General features: G+C 34.6%; 1 protein-coding gene and 1 pseudogene across 1 annotated transcript; one reads left to right on the top strand and one right to left on the bottom strand.

The window, feature by feature from the left end:
* The first annotated feature begins 456 nt into the window (after positions 1 to 456).
* Positions 457 to 3,443, top strand: LOC110718113 (phosphoenolpyruvate carboxylase kinase 1-like). The gene is made up of 2 exons (XM_021896911.1): positions 457 to 1,760; positions 3,073 to 3,443. The coding sequence occupies exons 1-2, from the start codon at positions 962 to 964 to the stop codon at positions 3,120 to 3,122; spliced, it is 849 nt and encodes a 282-aa protein (XP_021752603.1). The 5' UTR covers positions 457 to 961; the 3' UTR covers positions 3,123 to 3,443.
* Positions 3,444 to 21,417: 17,974 nt separating this feature from the next.
* LOC110718312 lies at positions 21,418 to 23,398 on the bottom strand (annotated as a pseudogene).
* Between the last annotated feature and the right edge of the window lie 211 nt (positions 23,399 to 23,609).

Raw genomic sequence — 23,609 nt, 5'->3', positions numbered from 1 at the left:
AAAGTGACACGTGTCATTCCTAATGTCTGTTTTATATTATGTTATTATTATATTGATTTGAATATTTGCTATCTATACAATATTTTTTTGGACACATTCTATATAATATTTAAATTTGTCCAAAGATTATATTCAAAAAAATAATTAAAGGAGCAATATATTACCTTCTGTGTATTGACTTTTATGTATACTCCATTACTCCGATGTATAATAGGTTTATTACTTAATTTTAAGCAAATATAATCACTTTAAGTTATCATGAATACAAGTCAATTAGTGAATTAGGATGGGTCAATTTTGTATTGACTACCAATAGAAGACTAAAAGTACGGATTCTCCTATATTCTGTTCTCCAAGTCCTACTAGACCACAAGTCCACAACTACCGCCAATTTATTCTTTTTTTTTTAAAAAAAAAAAAAAAAAAAAAAATCGTACAAACTCCAAAATTACAGTTACAATACCCTTATCCACCGTTGGATCACACCCCTCACAACCTCACCTGCTCTCTCTTTTTTTTTTATTTATTTATTTTTTCCTTTTTCTTTTCTTTAAGTTTTACCATGGTTCTTATAAAGTCTTGGACAAATTTATTTCATATAAAATGTAGAAGTTTCCTTAAACTTAAACTCCTGAAATTTGAAGTACATAATTTATATCCGTCTTATCTTAAATCAAACCTCACATAATAATTCTTCTTATTCAACTTAAACTCTCATCGGAGGTACAAAGCATGAAATTTTCTTAAACTTGTACTCCATGTAAAAATTGAAGTATTCGTAGTAACTTATATCCGTCTTACCATCAATCCGAACTCACATGATGAATGAGTACTTTCCCTTATTTAATGCCCCAGAATATTCCCTTCTCAACTTTAACTCTCACTCCCTCTCACTCTCACCCTCACTCTCAAAAGTCTCAACCAATACTCTCACTCTCTCTCTCTCCTCCATTTACAAACAATGTTGAGCAGAGACTACGAAATCATCGAAGAAATCGGCAGCGGTCGATTCGGCGTCGTTTCAAAGTGCAAATCCCGTTTTACCGGAGAATTCTTCGCCGTCAAATCCATCGCCAAATCCTCTGTTTCCGGCGACACTATCGACTCTCAATCCCTCATCAACGAACCCAAAGCTCTCCTCCTCCTTTCTCTCTCCTCCACGTCATCATCTTCCTCCTCGTACATCACTCGTCTTCACTCCACTTACGACACTCCCTCTCACCTCCACCTCATCCTCGACTTCTTCCCTTTTCCCTCCCTTTACGACGTCGTTTCACGCCATCACCGAATCCCCGAACCCGAATCTCGCTCTATCATTTTCTCTCTCCTCCACGCCATCCTACATTGCCACCAAAACGGCGTCGTTCACCGCGACATTAAGCCCGACAACATCCTATTCGACCCGGTTACAAAACGGGTCAAACTCTGCGATTTCGGGTCGTCTGGGTTTGTTAACGACGGTGGGAGGATGAATGAGGTGGTTGGGACGCCGTATTACGTGGCACCGGAGATTCTAGAAGGAAATGGGTATGATGAGAAGGTGGATGTATGGAGTGTTGGTGTCGTTTTGTATGTAATTCTTGCTGGAATTCCGCCATTTTATGGAGAGAGAGTAGAAGAGGTTTTTGAAAAAGTTTTGAGGGGTAATTTGAGGTTTCCTTCAAGGGTTTTTGGGAATTTCTCACCTGCTGTTAAAGATCTTTTGAGGAAGATGATTTGTAAAGATGTTTCCAGAAGATTCTCTGCTCAAGAAGCTCTTCGTAAGTTCTCTGTTTTTTTTTTTTTTTTTTTTTGGTAGTTTTAATTTTAATTAATTGCATGGCGTATTTTTTGACCTAATTTTGATTACTCTGCATTCTTGCATACGTTTAATTTTTTATGAGCTACTAATTTAATTTTTATTTTTTGAAGTTTTTTTCTCGTTAAAGTCGTATAGAGTTCCGTTATTGGATATAAATACGTGTTCAAGTGTTTTGATTACGCGCATTTTTAGTGAAATTTTACATGATTTTAGTTGAGGAATTATATATGTGGGGTTAAATGAAGAGTTGAGTTTACATGAATTGCTAAGTTTTATTATTCATTAAATTAGTTATGTAGATTATTGAATTGTATAGTTTTGAAATATGTAGGAGATATTGGGTGATTTTAAATCCCGGATTGCATGCAATAGATTAGTTTGGGTATCATTTTGGATCAAATTTGATATTGCTACCCTTTTTTGGTGGATTATGTTATAATTTTTTTTTATTTTTATTTTTTGATAATTTGGTGGATCAAAGTGTTAAATCTTTTTTTTCCCCCTTATTTTTAAATGGTGGTGTAAGACTAATTAGAGTTAAAATTATGAAAAATAAGTGCAATTTGAAAATATTATTCCTCTATCTTATTCCCCTGTTTATGTGTTTCTTGATGAGTACTAATCTTGTTTGATCCAATATATAAAAAAGAAAATTACAAAATTAAATTAAATGGAGTGGGAATTATTGAAGGTGATACTCATAAAATTATTGAATATTCTTTTGTTTGACTGATAGTACATGCATTAGTACTAATGTTTTCTAGACCCCTAAACTACTTTATATGCATAATAATATTGTTATATGAAAGCTAATTAAAGTTATATCTTGAGTCCTCTTTAGATACCGTTAATAGTTCTATTTCAATAATATTTTGGAGAAGATGATTGCTTATTATGATCTTTTTTAATCTGTAATCAACCATATCCACAGTATTGACTTATATAATTTTAATTAATCAATCAACCTCAATATACAAACGACAAAGATTGGGTGTGCGTACCACGTACGTTCACAATCTTATGTGTCAAAACCTATATAATCTGAATTGTTGTAATCTTTTATTCGTCTCAAATACCTGTATTAGATCATCGATACTTTGACATGGATGTAGAATTTTGACAAGTGTACATAATATTGAGTTTATTAGTCCCAAGAGTAGGTCATGAATATGGTATGCATGTCAAGTAGGTCCTCATTGCATAAAAAAGTTCATTCTTAGTATGAATTTGGTATAAATGAACTAATATGAATACGTTTGAATGATATGTAGGACACCCTTGGTTCATGGCAAATGGAGGGCAACCTACGACAATGACCTGAATCTATATAAAATTAATACAAGAAGACAACATAAGAGTATATAATATGAATATGAATATGATGGTAACAAAGCTAAGTAGTGTTCTGTTTTTAGCTTTGCGAGGAAGTAATGTAAATGAAGTAAAAGTGTTTGGTAGTAGTTGTTGTAGTTTTCTAGCTATAAAAGCCCGGTTTTAATTCAACATAGTGGCTTTTGCTTGCCTTTGTTTTTTAGCATTTGCGGGAAGGGTTAGGAGTATATGAGCAGCAATATGGTGTAGGCAGCTCTAATTTGGAAGATATTGTACAAACTGCTAATGGGAATATCTTCTGCTTTCTATACTTGTGAATCTTGTTGTTGTCTCATTCTTTTCATGTCTCTATCTTTCAGTACAAATATGTACTTGTACGATACATGTTTGTAAGGAAAATAAGTTATGAGGGTCTTTCCTCGCGCAAATGATTTGATGCGTGTTGCGCTTGAAGTTGGCGCATATAGGACACAACTCGACCCTTCACATATGCATGTTGTTTTTCTTATCAAATAAACAGACTGTATAACGTTTATAATATAGGATAAGTTTCAACTACTATAAATAAAGATAAATTCACTTTAGTAATAACATCAATAAGACCAAAGAGAGGAATATTGACTAGTCAAGACACTAGCACTTATAAGTATTTGACCCGTAAATAATAGATAAAAAAAAAATCACGTGAATTGAGATTTATTGACATGTGTTTAGTTATATCAAGTGACTGTTTTGTAGCCACAGTGACCAATAAGATTGATAAAAATGACCTGAGAAGCATGGTCATGGACCTCATGGTAAGCATGGAACTTGGGGGCTGGGGCTTATGAAAGTCAAAGGATATCCATAACTGAATTTCATTAATTTTGGTCAAATTTTAGGCTTTTTGGTTTAATTGGGCCAAATTTTAGGTTAGAACCATATGTCAATATGGGCCTCTTTGATTTGCAATAATTTAATCTGGCCCAAATGGATTTAATTATATAGACCAGTTGACATGGATCAGGATTCTCTGCTTCACAATAATGAAATAGCCCACTAGGATTGGTTAGTATATGTAGCAAATTGTTTGAGCCATCACAAATTGAATTTGGGTTCACTTTTCACTTCCAACCTAGAAATTTATATCTTCTAAATCTGGTTGATGTTAATAATTCAAGGAGATTTTCATTTTATACAATTAATAGGACCAAAATTTACTATCCATTTTCTCTTTAATTAATTAGCTTCTTTCTTTCTATTCATCATCATTTTTTTTTTGTTCCACCCGATTCACTTTTTAGGCTAATTCGGATTTGTAGATCAATTCTGGGTGGTTAGGTTCCAATCCCCTCCCAATTATTATTGTGAGGGATCGAACACGCAATCCTCTCTACCAAGTACAGTCTCAATCACCACTACACCAATAGCCAATTGATTTCTAATCATCATCATTAGAAAAAAAAAATATCCTTTTCCTATTTTGAGTACTCGCTAATATACGTTGGTAAAAACAAAAGTGCGCACAAAATTTTACTTAAGAATTCTCTACTAATTTATTCTGTAACCTCTTCTTTATTTTTTTGGGTTTTGTAAGAAAAATTAGGCCATATGTAATGGAACCAAAGGAGGTCATTAGTAAAAAATGGATCTTAACGTTAGGAAAAAAAAATTAAAATAAAGTGAATAGAGCTGTAGAGATTAGAGAACTAACAAAAACAAATGAAAAAAAACCAAGTAAACTTAAAACCAAGGGAGGTCATTAGTAAAAAATGTAGAGCAAAGTTATGTTTTTGTTATACCATTGTTCAAGAGTTATTATTTTATACTCCCTCTATCCATTTATTTGTGCCCGATTGTTATTTTTTGGGTCAAACTTATAAATTTTAACTGTAAATTACCGTTAATCTATAAGATATAATATAGTCATGAGTGATCTTGTTAGATTCGGCTCATTGCATATTTTAATAATATCATATTTTTATAATTTTAACGTGTATGAAAATGAAGATATGTGCATTCTAAAACGTGTCTTAGAAACCGTGAAAAATCAAATGGGACAAAAAAATAGGGATAGAGGGAGTACACCGAATAGCATGATGTGTATTATGATCCTAGTTAAAATTCTTTTCATTATACTTACATGTTCTTTTATCGTAGTTTCAAGTTTTGAAAATGATGGACATACTTTATGAATTTATTAGTATACACGTTCAATAAACTCAGTGATATATAATTGGTTACTAATAAAAGAAAAGGCCATAAGGGAGTTCAAGAGGCGAGTGAGAGTGACTGATAAGGATTAAGAAGGGTGTGTAAAAGTCAAGGTGGCATGTATCAAGCCGAAAGAGCAAAGTAAGAATGTTGGCGTGGAGTGGAGTGCTTGTTTTGTTAGCACAATTTTATATATAGAGTGAAAGGGGATTTTGGGCGATAAATTTCCCTTTTCTAAGATACTCTTATATATATATATATATATATATATATATATATATATATATATATATATATATATATATATATATATATATTAATAAAAGAACTACTAATTTTTTTTTAGAGAAGTCAAATTTTATTATTTAACCTACATGATATCATCAACATATTTTTTTTAATAATATTTTTTTATTACTATTATATTTCATCAATAATTTTTAAACCCACTAATATTACCCACTTAGAGGTATTCACCGTGCGAGTCGTGCAAGCTGGGTTAGGGTTAGGTGGGTCGCGGGTTGGGGTTTCATGACACACGGCACGACACACGTAGGGTAGGGTGGGTCGGGTCGTGGGTTGGGTCGGAGAAGTTGGACACACCAGGGTTAGGTTTGTGGGTTAGACGAGTCGTGGGTGGGTCGAGCTGGGTTCGTGGGTTAGACGGGTCGTGGGTGGGTCGAGCTGGGTTCGTGTGTTAGACGGGTCAAGGTGGGTTAGTGGGTTAGGGTGGGTCGAAGGGTGGGTTAGGGTCGGGTGGGTTCGTGGGTTAGGTGGGTTAGGGTTGGGTGGGTTCAAGGGTTAAGGTCGGGTGGGTTGTATGGTGTTTTAATTTTTACAAAATTAACAATTTGATGGCTTGCTCAGTTGCTCTTAATTAAGATGCCTACGTGTCCTTATATTATAAAATAAGGAATCAAAGCCAACATAGTTCTTATATTGTACTTCTTTTGGAATTTGGGGGGAGGGGGTCTTGGACCTATCTTTAGAAAACTAAAATTTAATTTTGCAATTAAATTGTAATTTTCGAAAAATAAGTTGCCTACGTATCCCGAAAGAATCAAAGCCCACGTAGTTCTTAGCGTACCTGTTTTAGACTTTTCTAGCCACCCATGTTTGTTGCATCATCATCCCCGGAAGCTACATCATCCGTTGACGACTCCAATATCATCACATGATCATCTTCATCGTCTTCGTCTTCCTTTAAACCTTGAGTTCTTCCTTCAGCTTGATCCCAATCTTTCTTACAAACACAAATTTGAATGCTTTCCGGAGTTAAGCGAGATCTTTTTTCATCTAACACTCTTCTACCTGCACTAAAAGCAGACTCGGAAGCAACGGATGAAGCGGGAACTGCAAGTATATCTTTTGCAATTCTTGCCAATATAGGAAAACTTTTTTTTTATGTTCTTGCCACCATTTTATAATTTGAAAGTTGTTGTTGGTCTCATGTTGATATGACAAATAATCATTAATAGCAAGTGTTGAAGAAGATGAATATGAGAATGATGTAGATGCTTTGTGTATTTTTTTTCATAACTTTATCAAGAAAACCAAATCTAGAATCGGAAGTGCTAGAAGTAGTTGGTGTTGCCAAATCAAAACCATAAATAGATGCATAATGATCATAAAGGTCTCCCAAAATAGATTTGCATTTGTTAATATATTCAATAACATCATAATCGATACTTAAACTTGTATAATAAAATACTAAAAGATTTTCCAAACCTTCAGCTTTGACACCGGGGTCAAAATAGTAGCAATTCCATAAATGATTGGAAATTCACTAAAATAAGTGTGCCACTTACGTTTCATGCCATCAAGAACGGGACGAAGTCCATCAATCATCATATGCTCTTCGATGGTGTGAACAACTTTAACACACTCAACTATGACTAAATGAATGTTAGGCTCATAAATATAAGAGAAAATATGAGTTGCATTATCAAAAGCATTTAAAACATCACGAACAAAAGAAGCATTAGTCCAATGACTTTCGGTTATAAACTCAGTAGGATCAACACGAGTCTCATTGTAAAGTTGGGTCAAAATGGCACGATACTTTATAGCGTCACTCAACAACTTGAAAGTAGTATTCCAACGAGTAGGGGTATCAATAGACCATTGTCTTTTCTTAAGACCTCTCTCTTTACACATAGCTTTGTACTTTCTTCTAACCGACTGAGTAATCCTAATCCATTTTATAACTGTTCTAATTGGGTTTAGCAATGGTTGCAACTCAGCAAGACCCTCTTGAACAGACAAATTCAAAATAAGAGCACAACATCTAACATGCAAGAGACTACCACCCAACAACAAATGCAACTTGGAGTCATTTTTCAAATAGTCAATACACTTTGTGTTTGCAGTTGCATTATCAAGAGACAAAGAAAAAACTTTATTATTCAAGTGAAATTCTTTTAAATAATCCAAAATACGAATTTTGATGTTAAAACCGGTATGCCTTTCTTCCATAGCTTGAAAACATAGTATACGTTTTCGAATAAACCAATCATCATCCACCCAATGAGGAATAATGCAAAGAAAAGGTTCGCCAAAACTAGAAGTCCATGTATCACTTGTAAAACTAACACGACCATCAAAAGTACGAAATAATTCAATCAAACCACTCCTATACTTATAATAAGAAGTTAGTGTATAACATCTTAGGGTATTTCGGGGGACACGAGTAAATGCAGGTTGTAATGCAACTTTATTAAAATGTTCAACGTTTGCATTTTCACCGTAACTAAAAGGGTATTCATTAGCAATAACTAAAGTACTCATTTCATCAATCATTCTATCTTTACTATAAATGAAAGGAGTACCTCCGCCGGGTTGGTTCATGTATCAACCCAATTGTGTTTGGACGCCACCCCCCGATGGACGGGGGCCATATTCGAACAAGTCGTGTTTATTTTGCAAATGTCAACTCAAGGTTCCGGTTCCATCTCTCGTTTTCCAACTATATAACTCGACATTTGCGCCTAGTGCCTTGCAAACTAGGCATGTACACGTGAACCTCTTCGGTTGACCGGGTTGCCATCCCGGGGGTGTGTCGTTCAAAATGTTTCCACACCCAAGAAAATTGTGCTAGACCTCTACTTTCACCGCCACCACCTTTCATAAATCAAATTATTGAAATTAATTTTTAAACGCTATTCATGAAAATAAGCTTTTAAATTTTAAATATTTTAATTATAATTATTTAAATGCATTTTTCATGGTAATTAACTAATTGTAAATCATAGAAAATTGGAAACTAAACTACTTTATAATCATTAATAATAATTTTTTTAAATATTCATAACAATAAAATTTAATTAGAAATTACCTTGAGATGAAGGTTGAGATGTTGGTTGCAATGGAGGTGGCATAGTTGAACTCGATGATTGGTGGGAGAAATGTTATGGTGGAGACGTTTGAATATTTTGCCCATATCCTAACCATAATCTCCATATTCATTGACAAATTGGTTTAAATTTTCCGTATTAATTTCATACGAAAAATTTGCACCACCACTCCTTTGGCCACCACTTTGACTCCTTCCCATTCCTCCTCTTGAACCCCCTTTTTTTTTTTAATGATCACTAATTATAATATGGAGAAGAACTTTTTTTTTTTTTTTTAGAATCTTAAGAATACTAATAATAATATTAAGGAGATTTTACAAAAATAAAACTCTATATAACACTTGAGAATTTGAGAACAATTAAGAATTTTTGAGTAAGAGAGAAAGAAAGCTTGAGTTGTGTGGAAATTTGAGTGAAATGGAATTGGTACTTATAGAGAAAATTGAAGGGATGATCATACACTAAAAAAACTAGCCGCTACATATAAAAAACTAGCAGTTAGTTTTGAAAAACTAGCCGTTTTTTTTTAAAAATGGATGTTAGGCTAGGCGGTGTTGATGATTTAGAGTGTTGTATGGTGCGCGCTCGCACCCATGTTAAGCGTGCCCACGACAGGTAGGCGCGGCCGCAATGAGAGCGCGCCTAAACCGCGCACCTCCCTGAAAATCAGCATTTGGATGACAGTTGGTGGCGCGCCCGCGCTTCAGGTCGCGCTAAAACCGCGTCCCTTACTGTCTTCAATTTGATTTTGCAGGCTTTTTGGGAGGAGCGCCCGCGCCAACATGTGGCATGCCTGCGCCTGTTTGTGTCGTGCCCGCGCTACTTCCCAGTTTTGCGGTTATTTGCTGACGGTTGTTTCTCTTATTAAAGAGGATTTTCGTGAAAAAAAAATACAGAACATTTTTCTCTCTTCCTCTCCAAGAAAAAGAATTTCTCCACATTTTTCTCTCAATTTTCTTGCAAACTATTGTGAGAAATCTCTTGAAATTTAGCCTTTATTGTGAATTCTTCATCGTACTTCGATTCTAGTGCTAAGAACAAAGTTTGTTGTCAATTATATCTCAAAGAGGATTTTTGGTTTAACCCAGCACCGTGTGGGGGAAATAAACCTCTTTATGAAAGTGTATACACGTCTTTGACAGTGTATCAAGGTTTGAGACTCAAGTGGTCACAAGTTTTCTCATGTTCATGTTCATCTTCAAGGCTTGGTGTTGAGGCAAGTTTAGATTCTATACATTAGTGTTTTCATTTGTATTTTTCTTAAATACATTGTAATTTTGGTGCTTGGTTGTAATACTTTGATTAAGTATTTGGTTGTTGTATAATTTGATTATTATACACTTTAGGTTTGTTCCCACAATTTTAAGTAAATTCTTTGTTTGAATTGTTGTAAAACCTAACAGGCGGGCCGTGCGGGTTGGGTGGGTCATGCGTGCGGGTGGGCCGTGCGGGCTGGGTTGTGCGTGGTGGGTCGGGTTAGGTGGGTTCACGGGCTAGGTGTGTCGAATGAAATGGGTCAAAACGGATTGTGCGAGTTGGGTCGAATCAAACGGGTTAAACCGAGTTGGGTTGAAATGGGTTGTGTCGAAAATTTTGGACCCACGACACAACCTGGGTTAAATCCAAGTTGTGCCGGGTTGAAACCGGGTCGGACCCATGTGACCCACCAGCCGTGCGGGTTAGGGTGGGCTGGGTCCAACCCGGCCCACTGGCCACCTCTATACCCACTAATATATATAATATTGTGGAAAGAAACATAGAATCAAGCTTGATAGATTACTTATAGAGAAGCTATTGCGTGCGGATGCCCGCACACATTTCCGTGCGGCTGGCTTGGCTGATATGTTTTACTTGTTGGCTGATATGTTTCATTTGTTGGCTGATATGATTTTTGTGTTGGGTAATATATTCTTTTTATTGGCTGATATATTTTTTTTTTTAATTTTTAATAGGTTCCTTTTGTTGGCTGATATCAGACATCATTTGACTTATATGTTTCTTTAGTTGGCTTATATATTTATTTTGTTGGCAAATCTGTATATTGTAATTGTTGGCTTGTATGTATCATTTTGTTGTCTGATATGTTTATTTTGTTGGCTTACTTGTTGCTTTTGTTTGCTGATTTCATCTTTTTGTTGGCTGATATGTTCCTTCTGTTGGCTGATAAATACCTTTTGTTGGTTGATATACTCCTTTTGTTGGCTGATATGCATCTTTTGTTGACTGATATATTTCTTTTGTTGGCTTACATGTTGCTTTTATTTGCTGATTTCATCCTTCTGTTGGCTGACATGCTTCATTTGTTGGCTGATATGTTCCGTCTCTTGGCTGATAAGTACCTTTTGTTGGCTGATATATTCCTCTTGTTGGCTGATATATATATTTTGTTGGCTGATAGGTACCTTTTATTGGCTGGTACATTTTTTTATTAATATCTGATATCAGACATTTATTAGCTTATATGTTAATTTTTTTGGCTTATATGCGTCATTCTCCTTCTCCTTTTTTTTTTAGAGAAGTCATTCTCCTTCTTCTTCTACTTTGTTCCTCACGCTACCCCTCGGCCTTCTCCTTCGTTCCTCACGCCACCCCTAATTTCCTCCTCCACAAATCAGTCCGGCGACCTCTCACCACCAACAACAGCAGCACCCAGCCACTATCAAACCACCACTAGCACCGAACCGCCATTAGCAGCAAACCGCCACCATCACCTCTTCCTCTCCTCTCTTTCTTTCCCTATCCTTCTTCTTCAACCACCGAACCCAAGCAACCGAACCCACAAACCACCGAACCCACCAACCAATCGACCACCAGATTAGCCCCTTAATTTCCGGCCACCAAAACCCGCATTCCTACAACAACCACCTGCGACCAATCTTCCATGTCATGGTGGCCCGATTTTCCATGTCCATTATCGCCGATCGTCATGATCCAAAACTCAAGGTGGCCGATCTTCCATGTCCAAAACGCACGGTGGTTCGACTTCGATCTTCCTGCACCTCCCAAAAATCACCCAATTGCGGCACCACCTCCAACCACAAATCGCAAATCGCAACAATTGGTGTTGCGAAATCACAAATCGCCTCCAAGTAAATCGCAAATTGGTGGAAGAAAGAAGAAAGAGGAGAGAGAAAGATTCACTTTTTTGATTTTCAAAGAGAAGAAAAGTGAAACAAAAAAAAAATGGAGAATGACCGCACAAACACTTGAGTGCGGGTGAACGCACCTAATAGTTTGTGTTACGGATATTGCACACGTACGTATTGTGTGCGTATCTTAGCTTGTTTTAATTAATTGTCAATATATCTAGTACTACTAACTAGGTTGGTCCAAAGTTAATGCTATTATGCAAGTCAAACTTCGTGTGCCCCCTTACCTAGCATTTACATTCTGAGTTCTTGTTATTTGTTCATCTTATTATGAAATTTTGGTAACTTAAATACTTAATTATGTTGAAGTGTTGAACCTTGAACGTCTATGAAAGTGATTTAGGGGATTATCTAACTACTTCGTAGGTTTCTATTTATGGTGGGAAGTAAAAGTGTATAAAATATCTTAAGAAATGCGTTTATGTCAGCCAAATTTAAAGCTTTAATTTCTTGCTCTCTCTTTTTTTCATGAAATGTCATGTTCCTTTTTTTTTTGGGCATATTTTTTGGCCCAGTGTTGGGTCGGGCCAAACCCGAATTTCTTTGAATATTTTTGGATGGGTTTGGGTATGCGTTTTTTATGCATTTTTAGTTGTTTTTTTTTACCCGACCCGAAAAAAAACCCGAATGGCCCATCATTTTGGCGGGTTTGGCCATGCGATTCCCGCCTTCCTGGCCTAAAGCTTGGCCCAGCCAACACTTTGATCAGGTCTAACTCGATGCATACAAAAACTTTTGAAAATAAATAAGGTCCATGTGTTTTAATTAAAAAGGAAAGTGATACAACTAATTTAAAACCTTTTTTTTTAGAAAAGTGATACAACTACAAAAAACAGAGGAAGTATATAATTCTGATTAACTACGAGTCAAGTGAATTAGATCGGGTCAATTTCGTGTAATCGAGAAGACCAAATCAGTACGGATTCTCCTATATTCTATTGGTATAGCCGTATAGTATAAACATATTGTGAATCAACTATTTGACTATAAATTGGACGAAAGAGACACAATGCATCATCCATTCCTCGGAAGTTGGGATAATATTAAAACATTACATATTTACATGTACATATAGTTGAATAAATTCACCCAAAAATAATAATCTCTGTTATGGACGTGTTCGATACTAGCGTTTGACTAGTTTTTAGGTAGCTTTTAGTGGTTTGACTTATTCAAATCATTACTTAATAAAATATATGAGTGTTTGACAATGTAATAGTGGGAGTAGAGTTTAATGATTGGGGTAGCTTTTGTGAAAAGTTAGTAGTACTCTTTCCGTTTCAAATGTCAGTTCCATATGGAATCACTCACATAAAATAATAAAAGAAGAATATTTGAAATTTAACATTAAAGTACAAAATAATTCATAATTAGTTTACCTTATTTAAGTTTTTTGATTTTTTTTTGGGAAAGCATAAATCATAATGCATAATTCAAGGTAGATATTTCCTTACTTAGAGCCATGTCATCAATCCACAACTAATTAATTCCAAAAAAATTAAGTTAAAAATGGAACATATTTAATATGGGTAGACCTTTTTGAACGCCTAAAATAGCATATGGGACTAACATTATGAAATGGAGGGAGTATTAGATTTTGTGAAAAGCTAGGTAGTTGTTGGAATTTTTCTTCTATATTTTTAGAATTTTACTACTAATAACTAGTTAACAACTAGTTTACCAAACACTCATATTTAAATATTTATTTTCACAACTAACAGCTACACATATAGCTAACAGCTAATACTATCACAGCTAACAGGTACCTCTACAACTACATTTTACCGAACACGCCCTATACTTCGTATAAGTGAAGAAGGGAGGATTTGTGTGCACCTAAAAACACCTAATTTTCCCTCATAACTTAATTTTTAGAAATTATTAGTAATTTAAGTAGAAAAAAATTGACATATATATATGTCAATCAATCAAATTTCAACTCCATAATCATCATTTAAGGTGACAAATTAATTACCATCAATTTGGGAATTTATTGTCCTAAAATTATTCTATATTATTTCCTTCATCGCAATTGAATAAAAAACGATTACTTATTTAAAAATTTGATAATATTTTAATTCTATTTTTGAGAAATAAAATATTCAATGCTTAATGTTAAAAGGTACAGTTGAATAAAGACCTTAAGTTGGAGGACACATTTTGTATTTTTGTAAAAGCACGTGTACACCTTAGAAACACAACAGACATGAAGGAATTAAAATGTCAAATAACGCATATTATGTGATACGATGATGAGAAAAAAAACAACTTTATATTGTACGTGCACAAACGGAGGAATAATGTCCATGCACAAACAGAGGAATAATGAAAATCGAAGTAATATAATTAACAAAGAAAAATGCAAAGATTTTAATGACAAAAGTTATCCTTAATTTTACAAAAATTACACTTAAACACGCATAAATTACCCTTAAAGACCCAAAAGTTACCCTTAATTTTTTTTTAAAAATATCCTTTAATTTCAAAAAAAAGTTATCCTTAAAGGCCCATAAGTTATTCTTAGTTACAAAAAAGTTTGGAATATTTTAATGTAAGGCGACCTAATTAGAATTTAAACGGGTCGTTCAAGTCAGGTCAGTTTAAGTCAATTTTGGATCAACCAATATTCGAGTCGGGTTGGGTCATTTCGGGTTTTAGATCAGTTTCGAGTCAATGTTTATTCAAGTCGGGTCGGGTTCGGGTCGAGTTTAGGACGGGTCAATTTGGGTCGAGTCAGTCTTTAAGTCCAATTGCCGGGACAAGTTCGGGTCTGGTCAATTCGGGCCGAGTCGATTCGGGTTAGGTCAATCTTCGTCTATGTCGATGTAGAAATTTGACTAATAATATATTATAATTATCAATAAACTAAGTATAACAATTGAATATTAATAAAATATTCATTAGACAATTTCAACAGTACTATACACACAAGATTATATTATTTCATATGTATAATCACTATCATTGATAAATTGGTCAAAAATTCAAATTAGTTTAAGTGAATAGCGGAAAAAATTTCAATGTAACACTTTAAAAAAGAAGAGTAATAGTAATAATAACAATAACTAGTGTTCCTAATCAAGTGGAACTCTTTATGAATTACGACTTTACGAGTACTAATTACACGCACATTACAAAAGTACTATACACAAGACTATATTTTTTAGGTTATTTTTTATGAGTGTTTATCCGGGTAAAGTAATTAAGCCCTAAATCAGTTAGGTCATTTTGAGTATTAGATAATTTTGGGTCGGGTCATTTCAGGTATAATTTGGGTCGCTTTGGGTTTTGGGTCTGTTCGGGTCAAACAATTCGAGTTAAGTTCGGGTCGGGTCACTTCGGGTATCACGTCGCTATAGGTCGGGTCAATTTGGGTATCGGGTCAACTTCGAGTCAGGTCAATTTAGATATTGGGTCAATTCCACTTCAGATCGGGTATGGGTGGGGTCGGGTCAATTTCGGGTGACGTTTTTGGGTGAATTTCAGGTCACGGGTCGGGTCATTCAGGTCGGGTTAGGATTGTCAGGTCTAGTCACGGTAAGCATGAAACTTTTGGAAGTCAAAGGATATCCGTAAATGAGTATGGGTCAAAATTTAGGCTTTTGGTTTAATTGGGCCAAATTTTAGAGTAGAGCCACATGTTTATATGAGCTTCTACGTAGGCCGTAGTTGTTGAGAAATTGAGTTGTAGTAAGTGAATGTGGCCCAAATTGATTTGTATCTTGATAGATGGGCCATTTGACATGGTAGCAAAGTATGGCCATCTCTCTTTTAAGTTAACATTCCTAATCACTCAAAACCGTAAACTTCATCGTAAAATAATACTGTATTTCAACATCAATACTTGATATGATTCTAATATTAAATATCACGAAGATATATTATTTAATATCACAAGATTTATGAAAAATATATCACAATAATATATTTCCACCTATTCTATATTCCTAACATCAACTTTATTTTCAAATCATCATTATTAACGAATAAATTGCGCACAATAATTTTAACTTTTTTTTTTTGGGACAAACTTTAACATAAGACTCCATTCCTTTTTTTTTTCAGGGGGTTTGTAAGAGAAATATATAGGCCATATGTAGTGGACCAGAGGTGGTCATTAGTAAAAAATGGAAATTAACTTTAGAAAGAAAAATTAGATAAAGTGAATAGAAGTGTAGAACATTAGAGATTAGAGAACTAACAAAAAAAGAAAAGTAAACCCAAAAACAAAGAGATCATTAAAAAAAATAGAGCTAAGTTATATTTTTGTTATTACCATAGTTTGATGGTTATCTTGTACATCACTAATTAAAGTTGTTTTTATTCTTAAACGTTATTTATCGTAATTCTAGGACGTTTAGAAAACGATGTATTTACTTTATGAATTTATTGAATGGTGTACACGTTCAATAAATTCATTTGATAATAAAATGGTTGATTAATAATAAAGATGAGGTCATACGAGAGTATCAGAGTTTAGTGAGAGATTGAGAGTGACTGAGTGAATAATATAGAGAAGATAAAGAGGATGTGTGTAAAAAGTCAAGGTGGCACGCATGTATCAAGCCGAAAGGCCACAGTAAAAATGTAGGACGAGGCGTGGAGTAGAGTGCTTGTTTTGTTAGAATTTTTTATTTTTTTTATTTAATTATTGTTAATATATCACTACTAACTAGGTTGGTCCAAAGTCAACGCTATTGTGCAAATTGATCATGAGTAGCATTTACAATTTTACATTTGAGTTCTTAGCTTTTAATTATTTAATCATCTCTTTATGAACTTTAGGTGGTTAAGCTGAAATGTATATGAAAGTAATTTAGGAGATTATCACTATCATTACAACAAGCTGAGATGGGCCAAGCTTGAGCTTTGCGTAGCTCGGCGTGGCTTGGCGTGGCTTGTTACTCTATATATATATAAGAACTTTCAAATTCATAATTTGTGAGTTCAACTTAGCTTAATGCTCACATAAGCAAATGGGAATCCGAAGGTGAGAATAGGGTTTTTTAATTCCAATTTAACAACTAGTGGACTATATATCTATTGATATGTCATAACATATACAAAATCAATTGAATAGTTTGTTGTTTTTCAATGAAATGAAGTTTAATTTTGAAATTAAGGTTTGAACTCCAATATAATGATTTAGATTAGACCCAAACTCTTATCTAATTTACATCTATCATATTGAATATATGTAGACTAGCTTATAGACAACGATATTGAATTTGGCTATTTTTGCAGTGTTTGTTTCACATTTCCAAGAGATAGAGTTTTGCTAGCCTAATAATAAAAGAACTTATTTCCTTCACAAAGATATTTTCGTTTGAGTTACACTTTGTTTATGATACGCTTGGACAAATTGTGGCTTGTACAAACTTGCATCTTGGAAACCATTTAGTGTTTTATTGTACCCTAAAGGTCCATATAAATGTATGATAATAGAATCAGCAGAATTGTTGTGCGTGTGATAGTACGATGTCTACTACAAGAGGGGGGGGGGGTGAATTGTAATATATAGAGAAAAGTGAACTTTTTACGGAATTAAACAATGTAAGAAAAGAGAGAACATATGATATAGGCTTTTCGAATATTTTCACTATGTAAAGACTCTTTTACAAATGTGAAACTTCTGCCTACACTCAAGTTCCTCTAGGAACTCAAGTATCTCAGCTACGGTCCCTCTACCGCTGCTTAACTCTCTTGTATGATTCGACTCTGAATCACTTACAACTCTCTAACAAACTCACTCAAGTCTCTTAGTTACGATTCTCTCAAACCCCAATCCCAAATTACAAAAGTAATTACAAGACTTTTCTAATGCACTAGAGAAGATTAAGACAGAAAGGAACTCATCACTCTTTTATATTGAACGTGTAAGCTCTTAGAAAACTTAAGCTCAATGAACTGAATGTTTCTCGTTGTTGTCTGTTGTACTTCTAATCAGAATCTGTTGCATGCTTTTTATAGAGAGATGAGAAGTCTCAACCATGTTCCCACTCCTCCCATGATCTCACTTACACCTTAACTTTGGGAGTCAAAGTGAACGATGAGGGAGTGAGGAATATGGTCTCCCTGACTTTTCTCTCAAGCATTCAACGGCTTCGTTAAAAATAGGTAAAAACTTTTACTTGGTCTAATAATCAGTTAAAGATATTTATTAAAGATATTTTTTAGTTAAAAAGATAAAACTTTAAATAATTATTTAATTTGAAAATAACAAACTTATCTTTTAATTAAAAAATTATTTATCTTTTATTTATTTACAGAAAATATATCTCTTTAAAAACTGTTTTTATTTTATCCTTTAATTAAGGAATAAAAACTGATTTAAAGTCTTACGTTAAAAACATTGTCTGATTAAAACATTAAGTTCCTTACTGAACACTAAGTTCCTTACTGAGTTCCTTTCGGCACATAAAAACTCTAGTGCTTACAGGGAATACTAAGGATTGGAATTTGTCTTCTTTTTGAAAGCTTGCATATGAATATCAAGACTTCCAATTCGGTTACTCCTACTCCGGAACAGTTTGTTAACACCTGAATCTTTTCGTTCTACCAAAGACTATCAAACATCATTAGTCAAAGTTTGTTTGTTTTGTAAATCATTAAAATGCTAAGAGGGTCAACAGCGTGATATTTGGCTATCTAGCTAGCTTTATCTAATTGATAACAGGAACACTCGGAGTACTTATTATGTACTTCTATTTGTTTATTTTGACTGGGGAACAAAGTAGTTATTAACATCTAATGTTTTGAGAGGCTTAATTATACAATGGATCCCCGTATTCATTATTGATAATAGATTTTGGGTGAAGATTAATTACAGTTTAAGATATCATCCCAAATGATTTTAACCTTTAGCTCAGATTAGCAATTTGTGAAAGTTGTACATCATACTCTTGAAAATCCATAAATTTTAAACCTAAAGAATATGTAACTTGTTTGAAATAATGAACAAACATAAAAGAACATGGGCGAAATTGTGAACAAGGAACATAAAACATATACAGTAATTAGCATGGAACATAAGTATGAGATATGTTCTTTTATTTGGTTTATATTTTGTAATCATTTATTTTGAATTATAAAATAGAGTTTTTGATTATAAAATAGAGTTTGCATCATGCATATGTAGGATTTAATTTGAGCGCATAAAAGCTAATAGAGATATCATCTTACAAATAAAGGGACTAAAAGTTCCAGTAGCATATAAACAAGGACATGAGCACGAATCAGAAATTAGTGCTTGTCATATTCAGAAATTCTGTAGTATCTACCAAATTAGAGTTTTATTCATCGAAAAATCAAAGTTTTACAAGTCAATGTTTTCGTCGCTGAAAAAAGTTGTAAAGGACGTAAAGGTACAGAGTTGCAAACTTACAATCCACAAGGTATGTGACTGACTATCCATATTTGTTGTCAACACACTTGCTAATCTTTTCGAGTTTTCGTTTCCTTCCTCTTTTTTCATTGCATTTTACGTCATCATAAGATTTTTTTTTTGGCCAACAATAGATGGTGTACATTTTTAAAAAATGGCCTAAGATAAGAGTGATAGATGACGAACATAAAAACTGAAAAAGAAAGAAAGATATTGTAGCATAGACTAAGGCTATCAAATTAAAATTAATTTTGTTTCATTAATTTTGCATAAAAAAAGGATAATAAAGATTAATCCTTAATAAAGTAAAAAGCAAATATACTTGTGGGTGAACAAGATACAATCGTGCAAGTGTCCGGAAGAGACGTAAAGTAGGGGTGAGCAAAAAATCAAGGTACCCTAAAACGGAATCGTAATCTGTTAGAAACCGGATTTTGGAACCTGAATCTGTACAAGAGGTTCCAATTTTGGGTAGTAAATATTTTATTTTTAATTTTTTTTTGTTCCACCTGGTTCACCCTTTGGGCTAATCCAGATTCGGGGATCAGTTCTGGGTGGTTAGGTTCCAATTCCCTCCCAATTGTTGTTGCAGAGGATCGAACACGCGATCCTCCTTACCAAGTGTAGTCCCAATCGCCACTACACCAACAACCAATTGGTGGTTCCGGGTAGTAAATGGTGAACCTGTACCAACAGGTTCTGGTTCGGGTTTCTAAATTTTTGGAATCGGAACCTATAGGGTATTTTGTAACCTAATAAAAGTATCACTTAAGATCAAATTCTAATTTTAAAATAATAAATATCAAAATAACAATTATAAATATATGTATAAAATTTGCTAAACAACTACTATTAATTTGTTTTATTTGTGAGTTATCTATAATTAATAACTAATACTAGAGTAGGGGACATCATTCTATTTTAAAATCAGACACATGTCAGGTTGTCATTGAAAAATTTCTCTCCAAAACTATAAATGATGTCATTATTTTGTGAATTTTTATTTTATTTTATTAAAATTTTGATCACTACATTATTATTAGTATTAAATTCTGGAAAATTGATCTATTCTTTTTAACAATAATATAATTTTTTTTTTCTCAGGTACCCTTTTCAACATTCAATTTTCCTATGAGATTTTTTTTTTAATTTTTTTAAATACATGATGTTTAATTTGTTTTCGGACTATTAGTGTTTTAAATTGTGGTATGAAAAAATAAACAAATTTAGAAAATTTTGTTTGATCAAATCGTGCATTACATGAGACTAATCTAGTAAATATTATAAATTAGTGACCACCCAGATCTTTTACAAAAAATTTTGCAAAAAGTTATTAAGTATATTAAAAGAAAGGATGCCCTAAATCGGAACCGAAACCTGCAAGTTCCGATTTCGATTACCAATTTCCAGGAACCTGTTCAACTGGTTCCGATTTCTATTTTGAGGAACCTGTTGCAACAGATTCTGATTCCAGTTCCACGACTTTTAACCTGGTACCTTGTTGTGCTTACCCAACGTAAAGGGTGCAAGCCTTGAGTGGAAATAGACTCGAACATACGTAACTTAGTCACAAGCAAGGATCGCTTTTCATTGTGCATCAAAAATTTTCATCACAGAGAGAATACAACTCCAATAATACAAGAATCAATATGACACCCATTGATGGCCCGGACCAACTTTCAAAATTTTGAGGCAAGAAAAGTCAACAATGCCTCACTAGTTCTAATCTTTAGACAGACATAAAGACATTAAAAATAAATCAACAATGGTAGTCATATTCTTAAGGTCCCAAATTAGTTGATTCTTTGAAAATTCAGTTCTGCAAGTCAAGGTCGTTGCAAAACCCTCAATTATTATTCAGAAGCTACAGAATTAAATTCAATACGGTATGTTTACCCCTGTATGGCCTTACCCTGTTAGACATATTACCCCTTTCAATTCTCTTACATTATCCTCCCCCCTTAATTTTCAAGATAGAGACTATGTGCGACGTCTTCTAGATAACCATTAAGATGGTTACGAATAAGATACATTGATACGGACACACTCAAAGTTAAAGTCACGTAAGTATGTTAGTATTGCGTAGATACATACCACGAAAGTTAAAGAAGTGGTAGCTAAGTTAGTATTACATTGATACATACCACGAAAGTTAGAGCTAGGTAAATACAACTTAGCCCAAACCAATTCAGAAAATTGAACTGCACAATAGAATTAGCATTACATTGGTTAAATTACTCAAAGGAATAATCTAAAATCTCTTCAATTAATTGCAAAATACAAAATTATTTTAAACTTAGCACTCGCCGTAGCCAATTGCTAGCAGCAGCAACAACACGTAAAAGTGCTTATTTTTAATGCAAATACACCTCAGTGTGCAGCCATTTTCCTAGCATTAGAACCTCAAAAAGAAGAAATACATGTATTATACCAAGTATTTAAAACCGAAAAAAAAAAAAAAAAAAAAATAAAAAAATCTTAAACAGGTACAGTTTTGTTGTCAATGCTAGCAGTCTGATACTCATCTTCAGATTGATCCTCATTTTCACCAGACATTTCTTCTAATGATTTTCCATTAGCTTCAGGAACAAGGAATGTAAAGAAGAACCCTAGTGCACAAATTCCACCTAATATCATCAGTGAGTTCTTAACTCCAATGCCTGGTGGATACCCTGCATCAGTCTTGGTTTTATCCGGGGACTGAGCCAAGTATAAGAACCCGAATGCTCCTATGATGGCCCCGGCTTTCCCTGCTGCAGCAGAAATTCCATGACAAGTAGACCTTAAACGTGCAGGGAAGATCTCGGCTGGTACCACAAAAGTGGTGGCATTAGGCCCAAAGTTGGCGAAAAAGAAGGTGAAGGCATACATGACCACGAACCCAATGTGGTTCCCGGGTTTAGTCCAGTGATCGTAAGGGATGGCTAGTCCAAACATAAAGCCGGTCATGAAGAGGAATCCCATCATTTGGATGAAGAACCGGCCTAAGATATCGATGAAGGCCACTGTGAACCAGTACCCTGGGACAGTTCCACATAGAGATACTAAGGTTTGGGCTCTAGCCACCATGTAGACCTCTTGTAGAGCGCTCATTGTTTGCGCTTTTGGTAGCCAGCCAACCGCGGTGAAGATGTCCTTTTGGAAGAGATTGTTGCTGTAAAACGCGATGTCTAGTAAGAACCAGCAGGAGGCTGTTCCGAGCAAGTGAAGACCGTGTCGTTTCATGAATTGCTTAGAGAATAGACCAAACTGTGTCTTGTTCTTTTCTACTAGTTCTGCTGCCTTTTCTTGATCTTCTTGGATCTCCACTTGTAACACCTGGAAGCAGAAATAATAAACTTGTTCATATGAAACTCTATTATAATAGAAGAATGAATAAGCTAAGTCTTGTACTACCTTAGACATGTCAGAGGCGGCCTGTTTAGCATTGTTGGCAACAAGAGCTGTGTAACGAGCAGTTTCAGGCATCTTCATACGCCAGTAATAAGTCATGGCAGCAGGAATAGCACCAAACATGAGGATAATCCTCCACACATAATCAGCTTGTGTAACCAATGAGGCAGCTGGATTTGTCGCATAGGAAGGTGCAGGGAACGCTGCCTTAAAGGCAGCCGCGACAATAAGAGCAAATATTCCACCAGTCAAGTTTCCAAACCCTTGCATAGCAAAAACAGCAGCAATGAAGGCTCCACGAGTCTTCTTATTCGAGTACTCGGACATGATGGTGGCTGAAAGAGGGTAGTCTCCTCCAATCCCAAACCCGAGCCAAAACCGAAAGAAGCATAGAGTTGCCATGACTCCTTTAGGATCACTTCCAAAGGAGAGTCCTGAAGCTAATGAACATATAACCATCATCATAAGTGTCATACCATAGACTTTTTTACGTCCCATTTTGTCTCCGAGCCACCCGAAGAAGAGCTGTCCTGAGAGTGTACCACAGAAGGCGACACCATTGACAGCAGCCGAGACATTAGGAGGTAAAGAGCCTGGTTTAAGTGCACCAGGCTTGGTGTAGTAAATACGACCGAGAAGTTTTGTGACTAAGGAAATACTAAAGAGATCATATGCATCAGTGAAAAAAACCCATTCCAGCAATCACAATTGCAGTGAAGTGATACCATTGTGTCTTTGCAACATCAAGTGCATTCAGCACTTTTAGCTGATCTTGTGCCATTTTTTTTTTTACCTGAAACAGAGGAAAAAACAGGGGAGACCCTTATCAATAATGTGTACAATGTAGATATAGATTACGATTCCGTGTATAGGGGTACTATGGTCATTTCAAATGGGTTCGAGGGCCTTGTTATTCTAATGCTACCCTTAATTCTACCTCTAATATTAATTATTAATCTGAAAAAAAAAAGCCAAGTACTATGATGCAGCATGTTGCTTTGAAT

The sequence above is a fragment of the Chenopodium quinoa genome, unplaced genomic scaffold (genome assembly GCF_001683475.1).
Source record: "Chenopodium quinoa cultivar QQ74 unplaced genomic scaffold, ASM168347v1, whole genome shotgun sequence".
Lineage (NCBI taxonomy): Eukaryota > Viridiplantae > Streptophyta > Magnoliopsida > Caryophyllales > Amaranthaceae > Chenopodium > Chenopodium quinoa.
Note: the sequence above shows the minus strand (reverse complement) of the source record. Positions and strands in the feature narration are given on the sequence as shown.

What these genes read in the sequence shown, in the direction of transcription:
- LOC110718113 (XM_021896911.1), top strand. Translation starts at nt 962, where the DNA reads ATGTTGAGCAGAGACTACGAAATCATCGAAGAAATCGGCAGCGGTCGA. An exon ending in CTCTGCTCAAGAAGCTCTTC is followed by an intron (nt 1,761 to 3,072) that starts GTAAGTTCTCTG and finishes AATGATATGTAG; the next exon opens with GACACCCTTGGTTCATGGCA.